The sequence below is a fragment of the Pinus tabuliformis genome, chromosome 3_2 (assembly GCF_031772625.1).
Source record: "Pinus tabuliformis cultivar Carrire ecotype Pingquan chromosome 3_2, CPIR1, whole genome shotgun sequence".
In the NCBI taxonomy this organism is placed as follows: Eukaryota; Viridiplantae; Streptophyta; class Pinopsida; order Pinales; family Pinaceae; genus Pinus; species Pinus tabuliformis.
The window spans coordinates 209610681-209619081 of record NC_142302.1 but is presented as its reverse complement, the minus strand read 5'-3'; the positions used below and the strand labels follow the sequence as shown (position 1 = coordinate 209619081).

The following is an 8401-nucleotide window of genomic DNA, read 5'->3' as shown; positions in this document are numbered from 1 at the left end:
GCATTGCAGGAAGGCCTTCAGCTTATTGAGAAGGTTAATAGTTGGTTGTAGACGATGGAGAAGGAAGACCAGGCGTGGAAGGTGTCTGGCCCTTATGTCAAGAAGAGCAAGTTTCTCGGCATGTATCTCTTTACAGTATCCATATAGTAGGGACAGGTACTCACTATCCATCTTGATAGTCTGCAAAAGGGGAAAAACAAGAGTTGTTGAATTATTTGAATGCCATAAGTGGAAATCATAATCATAATATTATTAGTACAAGTAAAGGAGAGTGTAAAACATTGATGAAATGAAAAACCACTACACGGATAGCAATTGTGGAGGAATAAGATTTTAATTATTTGAGAAAGAGGAAAAATATTGAAATTTCAAGTGAGTTTTGCAACAAATATTTGTAAAAGAAAGCAAGTATATTGAAATCAAATCAAAATTATGCTTACTGAAAGGGAATCAGAAGGGACTAGAACAACGATCAGACTGTACTTGGTTGTAAAGAATTTAATGCTAACATGGATTCCTCTTGTTGCCTACATTTGACGTAAGCATTGTCTTGCATGCAGGAGTAGCAGCTAAAGGTAAATGGTGGAGAGATGCAAAGATCAGGCAAGGTTCTAACTCTAGAGATGGCAGTGAATGTTAAACCTTGTCAGTCTATGTTGCCAATGTCCATTTTCGTCTTTGGTAATGTCATGCCTTGCGATTTATGTATTGTCAAGCCCCATGCCATTCAAAGGGGAATTTGCCTGCGAGACCCTCGCGCTATTGGGGGAAGTGGAACATAAGATGGGTTGAAGGTATCCCATGACAGGGCTTTGTATTGGAAGAATTCAACTACAACAAAGGATGACAATTCAGGGGGTTTTGATCCAGGTGCATAGAAAATGGAAACTACTTTTCCAAGTGCTCCGTTGACAAGACCTGCTTCAACCCACAAGTTGCATGTGAGGAAAACTTGTTGTTCATTGCAAATAAGAACTTTTGCATCCAATTGTTCATCTTCTTCGTGTGTACCAATAGGATGGTGGTTCATTTTCTCTGCGTAGCATTGTGCAATTGGCATGTTCAATTTTTTTAGCATTTGTTTGTTATGCAATGTGACAACTAGGTTGGTTGGATATAGGTGCATTGCATTGTTGAAATCCTGTTGCTCATCGCTTGACAAAAAGGAATTTTTCCTTGACATGAGAAGGTTCCAGTCCTCCATAGTTGGTGTTTCATTCCTGAGATTCGTGAGAAATTGGCGGAATGCAACTTGAACAGGGTCAGTCCCTTGTTGACGAAAGATGGTAGATAGTGTGACGACCATGTCAAAGTTGCGCCAAAGGGCATTGTCGTGTGATGTGTCGACATACATGGGGATGTCCTTCATAGGAGGTAGTTGGCCAAGATCACCAACAAGTATGATAAACCAATTGTCGAAAGGCACATTTTGATACGAAGGAAATACCTCCCTTAAACAATCGTTTATGTGTGAAAGAAGTTTAGGCCCAATAAAGCTCATTTCATCAATTAAAATGTATTTGACATGACAAAGTTTCTCTTGGAGATGTAGAAGTGGTTGGCCCTCAAGAGGATGCATTGAAACTAAAGGAATGCGAAGGGAAGAATGGATTGTAAGCACCTTTATGTTAAATGTTGCAACACCTGTTGGAGCGAGTAGGAGCAATGGGCTTGAATTGGGAGTAGATTCAACAAGGAATGTATCTTTTAGGCAATCAATTAAGTGAGAATTCTTCGTGCCAACAGTACTTTGGATGAGCATTCTAAGTGGAGGAATGGAGGAAGTGGTCCTAAAATGGGCAAGGAAAATGTTGAAAGCAACTTGTTTGGTGGGAAATAGTGAGGCAGGGAGCAAGGAACTGGAGAGGGGCTAGAATGGATTTGGGCGGATGAGCGACCGAAGTCTATGAAATGTATGGTTGTCTCTTGCAAAGTGGAAGGGGTAGTAGTATAAGCCCAGTTCTTGTTTGATTCAAAGTCGCGATGGCCAAGCATGTCAAGGTCATCAATTTCCATGTTGTTTCCAAAGTGTAGTTGAGAAAGGAATTGTCATTCATCCATGTCTACGGATTCAGGGGGGTTCGACATAGCATTAATGTAGGTGCCATTAGACCAAGGGGAAAGGGGGTCTTTAGGGGCACAATTAACGTGCCATGCAACATACACATTTCTTTTTTATTCCCAATGTGAAATGATTGCTTCAACAGTGGATGCAATGTCTTATGGGAGTGTGCAGAAAGGGAAGTATAGAAGTAGTTCGCTCCAATAGAAAGAAGTGTAGCATGCATCAACAGGAGAAGGGATCGAGGCATATCAAGAGAGGACATGAAAAATATTGGAAGCGTTTATTTGTTTCCATTGGTTATGTTTTCGACAAGTAGAGAAGGACGAGGAGCATGTAGCCTCGAGAAGAGTTAGTGTTTCAAGTGAAGGAGGTCTATCCATGTATGCTACAATTAAGGGTGGCGTTGGGAAGGGGGCACCTAGACCATGAGAAACACGTCTAAAAATAGTTTGACTAACATTGAGGGAAACAAATGAGCGGCTACAAAGTGAAATGGGATGTTTTTATAGCATGTGGCATGTTTCTTGTACACCGATGTCCCTATCGGCAATTGTTTCTGTTAAGATTTCTCAGACAACAATAACAATAGGTGCTTCGGGGTGGATAGCCTGCGAGACACATGACAACGTTTTGCAATAGCTTTCTGATATTGTCACTAACTTTGCTGCATACTTTGAGATGTAGTGGAGAACAACATGGCGAGACAAAACTGGTTGGCAGAAGATGTTTGCTCTCCACATGGAGAACATGCCAGAGTTGTGTACATTTAACCTGTCGTCATTATGAGTGGGGACATATTTCTTTCGTACATTGTCATCAAACATCAAAGAAGATGTGGGATGCAAATCCCATGGAACTCCATAGCGGAAAACAAGGGTAGGACCTTTTTTGTGAAGAGGGGTGGCATTTTGTATGTCGTTGAACGCAATTAACAAGGTCCTCGCAGTCCTGAATACGAGAGGATGCAAATATCAATGATGATGGGAGGATGCATGGGTCATGCTCTGTAGAGCGGTATACATAAGGTTCACATTGTTCAACATGCCGAGGATTCCAAGCATAAATGCGTTGATTGAAGTAGGACTTTGCTCTATCAATTGTGGCTTGGCCATGCCAATCGAGGTTGTCCATATCAAGTGTGTTTTCCAGCCAAAGGAAACCATGTATGTGTGTGGAGCCCCTATGTTGCCACTCATACCTACAAATATGAGAAAGGAAAATTTGTGAGGCGAGTGTACATCTAGGAAAAAAACAAAGAGGAGAAGGATGGTTAGACAAAAACCTGCACTAGAAGTCCTTTGCATGGAAACCTTTTTGCAAGACCTCTTCGAGGAAGACTGTGAATCGATAATGAATGTAATGTGATGTAAGATGTGGATTCTTGATTATATTGTGGAATCTCCATCGAGACAAATGTGATGAATCCAGGGGGGAGATGCCAGGCATGACCATGAGCAGGTCATGCCATTCGCTGTCAGTTGCATTGAGGGTGAAGAAGAAAGCAGGGCTATCTATTTGTGTGATCATATTAGTGAGTTCACCTCTACATTTGTTCTAGAATGAGCGTGTCCCCATAAGGCCCGACCCGAAGCGCATAATTTGGTTAGGAAGCATGGAATTAGGCATGTCATGGAGGTGTGCATGAAGGTATGCAATTGTCATTGGCAAGCCCTCTTCAAGGTTTCTTTTCACAAAAACAACAACCGTTGCCTGACTATGATGCCGCAACATAGGATTGTACAAGTAATACTGAAACCTTGGATGCTAGCCAAAACGGTTATTATAGTAGCACATGAGGTGCAAAGCATATTATTGCATTTCAAATTTTCTAAGGTGTGGTTGACCAATCATGGTAACTCCTATGGGGAAGAGTGTGGGGAAGGCCATAATAAAGAGGCCTTCTGTGGTGTATTCGTTAATAGCGAAGAGGGAAACGGAGGGATAGGAAAGTGAAGTAGTGGAATTATGATGGGTAAAGTGTAGGTAGTTGCATATTTCTTCAAGTTCAGTATGGGAATTTGGGAGTGCTTATACAAAGAGGATGGTTGGAGGTTTGTTGGGGTGGGCTCTGCAGGAATGTCATCATTGAAAGCGGGGAAGGCAAGTCTTGGTTCAGGAGAGGAGGGGGTGATGTGACGAAGGAGAGGAGATATCGGTAGGGTGATTCGGCAAGGCAGATATTATAGCTTGGTCCACATGGACATCCTTGTAGTAGGGATCATGGACTAGTTTGTACTCCAAAACTGCAACAATGCGTGTCCTGCTTACAATGAGATCAGATGTTTTGTGGTCAGATCCATGTCTAATAACAACTACAATGTCCAATTTGGAAACCAAGTGTGGCAAGATGTTGGAAATATCATTTATGTCTTGGGGGAAACAAATAGTATGACCAATGTACTTGTACTGCCCACCTCATGCATGGGTGACTTGTAAGATTGGGTTGACACGCGCTATGAGCATTTCCTCTATTTGTGTTAGAGCAGCAAGGAAAAACAGTTGGTTGCCAGGGTCCATGGTGTTTGCAAGGGGTGGGTGGACTTTGTAGTTGCACATCGGGAGCAACAGATGTTACCATGCAAGAATCTTGTTTTCATATTTGGGTATGATTCCATGCATATGGAGCATACATGCAAGGGAGAGAGGTCATCTATCCTTTCATGAAATCGATGGTGTGCATGGTTAAGGGCATGGTTGAATAAATTATGGGGATGGGAGGGTGAATAAGCATGGGTTGATGGTGGGATGTGCGATGTAGATGGGGAAGAAGTGGAAATGAATGGAGGAATTTGAAGGGAAGGTAGATTGGGAGTAGGGAATGTTGAAGGAGACGAGTTTGCAAGCGAAGTTTGGAGATCTTGGGGAAGAGAAACATCCTACAGGGGTATAGCTTGAAAGGCTTAGGGGTTTAAACTAGCTTTATATTTGAGATGTCTTTGTTTGTTGCAAGTTGTCTTTATTCTGTGCATAGAGGAGTCTCCTACGAACATTTCTTGAGTGGTTTCCAAAAGACTCTGGCATGTCCATTTTGATACAAGCATGGGGACACAAATATTAGTGAATACAGGATATGAGAGAGAGTAGTATTGAGCGCAAAGAAAGAGTACATGGAGGAGTGTTTGTAGGAGGAAAAAATTTTAATGGAAGGGGAGGGAAGAAATCTAAATTCAAAAGGGAAGAAAATAGGAGCAAATGTTTATTTCTGTTTTTTTTGTTGCAATTTGTAAAAGAGTGTGTACGTCCACATAGTATTTGTTTTTTTTTTTCTTTGGGAAGTGAGAAAGAGTGTGCACATCCACATATTAGTTGTGTGACATGAAGATATGCACAAGGCAAGAAGTATAAAGATGCAAGATGTGAGATAAGTAAAGATCGATATATATATATATATATATAGATATCTATATCTCTCTCTCTCTCTCTCTCTCTCTCTCTATATATATATATATATATATATTGCAAATCGGGAAAGAGTGTGTACATCCAAGGCAAGAAGTATAAAGATCCAAGGTGCAACATAACTAAAGATCAAATAGATTTAAGGTAACGAAACAACAACCTTTTCTAACAAGTCAGTGTTTGTATTTAATTGTACAAAACACACTTTAAAAGGATGCAAATATACTACCTTGTTTAGAAGGAAGAACAAAAGAGCATATATATTATATTTAAAGGTAAAAGATGTGGTATTATCTAAAGGTGGAAGCTGCAACATGTAACATAGGTGTATATACATAGAGGAGAGAAATAGAATGATGAAGTGAACAAAAGAAGAGGGTGGTAGGGGAAGAAATGAGAATGAACGGAGAAGCATATAGAAGTTGTTTTTTTGTTGTAGGTGTCTTTATTTTTGTGCATAGAGGAGTCTCCTGTGAACATTTCTTAAGGGGTTTCCAGAAGACTCTGGGATGTCCATCGTGATACAAACACGGGGATACGAATATTAGTGAATAAAGGAGATGAGAGAGAGTAGTATTGAGCGCAAATAAAGAGTACATGGAGGAGTGTTTGTAGGAGGAAGAGTGTTTAATGGAAGGGGAGGGAAGAAATCTAAATTCAAAAGGGAAGGAAATAGGAGCGAGTGTTTATTTGTGTGTGTGTGTGTGTTTTTTTTCAAATTGTGAAAGAGTGTGTACATCGACATAGTATTGATTTTTTTTTTTTTTTTTTGGAAAAGAGTGTGCACATCCACATATTAGTTGTGTGACATGAAGACATGCACAAGGCAAGAAGTATAAAGATGCAAGATGTGAGATAAGAAAATATCGATTATATTTTATTTTATTTTTTATTGCTGCAAATCGGGAAAGAGTGTGTACATCCAAGGCAAGAAGTATAAAGATCCAAGGTGCAACATAACTAAAGATCAAATAGATGTAAGGTAAAGAAACAACAATATTTTTTAATAAGTCAATGTTTGTATTTAATTGCACAAAACATACTTTAAAATGATGCAAATATACTACCTTGTTTAGAAGGAAGAACAAAAGAGCATATATATTATATTTAAAGGTAAAAGATGCAGCATTATCTAAAGGTGGAAGCTGCAACATGTAACATAGGTGTATATACATAGAGGAGAGAAGTATAATCATGGTGAACAAAATAAGAGGGTGGGGAGGGGGAGAGGGGGAATGAGAATGAACGGGGAAGCATATAGAAGTTGTTGTTTACATTTCAGTCTGACATGGGGGAAGAAAAGGGAGTTTCAAAGGCGGCGAACAACTGAAGCAATAGACATTTTTTTGATATCCTCAAGGACAAGGGAACATGCAGAGCCATAATTGATTTCCTCTGAATTGATTAGTACAAGCTTCAAGCAGTCGACACCATTGAAGTTATATGTTTTTACAGACAGTGTGAAGAGGAAATGACAGCATGAAACCCTTGAACGAAGCTCGTGGATAGCACCAGGATCAGTGGAGAGTATGAAAAAGTATTTTTCTTAGACACTCATGAGTTCAGTTGCAACATCATCAAAAGCTGTGACATTTTTCAGTAGGCTTGTGTGGTCATGCATTTCAAATTTTAGCACATAGCGATAGTCACATTCCGGGAAGTCCCCACCACATTTTGTGTAGTGCCACATTCCATTTGAGTGGTTGACAACTTTTTTAATGCATTGGATGCCATCATATGAGAGAGGGCATGCAAGGAAGTAGAAATCTTGCATGTCAATAGAGGTGATGGTTCCACGAACAGAGAACCATGCTGCTTTTCTGAGGGGATGCAAGTCTATGAGGTCGGCAATTGTACGTTGTGGGTGGGCTCGCTTGGAAGACCTGAAGAAATTTTTACTTAATGATGGTGAAGAACCCAAGCAACATTTTTCATGAAACCATGACTGAAGCTGGTGAGTCTCTAGAATGTCGGGATCTAGCAGGAGGTTGTTGGTGGAGATAGTCCCTACAGTTCTTCCATTAAATTCAGCTATGCGGCCCCCTTTGATTGCAAGCACAGTTGAAGCACCAGAAGAGTCGAGTTCAATGAGTTCCTTGCCTACAGTGTGGCAATGCTCGCCCCATAGGGTGATGTCGATACTATACCCAGACATGTCTTCCAAGCTGAGAGTTTTTCTAGGTGTTTCAGACCCATCTCTTCGACAAATGGTGGAGGTTGGAGAAGTGGACCTCACCACGCCAATGATGTCCACAATTGAGCCGAGGTTTGCAGATCTGATTTCACTTATAGATTCGAAACAGAAATGGTGGAAAGGAATTATCGGAAGATCATCCAAACAAGGTTCAACAGTGGAACTTGCAGAGAGGAAGACTTACCATTTTCTATTGATATGGTTGTAATTTGTGTTTGTTGGTTTTACTGTCCCATTTGAAACCATGTAAATCTACCTAATTTGGACAAGTTCATGCAAGGAATCTGCTAACTCAACGAAGATAGAGAGATGGATTGCATCATTGGCACAATCAATGAGGTCAAATCCAAAAACCTTTCTCGAGGCTCAAGCATTGTTGTACGAGCGAAGGGTTTTTTTATAAGCACCCTACCCTGGATCAACCAATGTTTATGGTAGGGGCTTAGCGCCATGAATGGCATAAAACCTTTCTTGTGGCTTGAGCATTGTTGTACGAGCGAAGGGTTTTTTTGTAAGCACCCTACCCTGGATTGACCAATGTTTATGGTAGGGGCTTAGCACCATGAATGGCATGGAAGCAGGCACAACAGAGGAAAATTGAGTTGATGATGAAGCACAACCCTGTGTCGAAGCAAGAGTATGGGAGCAGGGGTCGTGTGACGTTGAAGAGCCTTCTTGGGATGTGGACGGTTGTACAATTTGAAGAAGGGTCGGGTCCCCAATCAAAGTTGCATGACATTCAA

At 40.7% G+C, this 8401-nt stretch overlaps 1 protein-coding gene and 1 pseudogene across 1 annotated transcript; both read right to left on the bottom strand.

Moving 5' to 3' along the window:
* Positions 1 to 727: 727 nt before the first annotated feature.
* On the bottom strand, positions 728 to 1501 carry LOC149180486 (uncharacterized). Its single transcript, XM_089413888.1, has one exon. It carries the CDS (start codon positions 1499 to 1501, stop codon positions 728 to 730), a length of 774 nt encoding a protein of 257 aa, XP_089270014.1.
* A 5509-nt stretch (positions 1502 to 7010) lies between these two features.
* On the bottom strand, positions 7011 to 7619 carry LOC149180485 (replication protein A 70 kDa DNA-binding subunit E pseudogene; annotated as a pseudogene).
* Between the last annotated feature and the right edge of the window lie 782 nt (positions 7620 to 8401).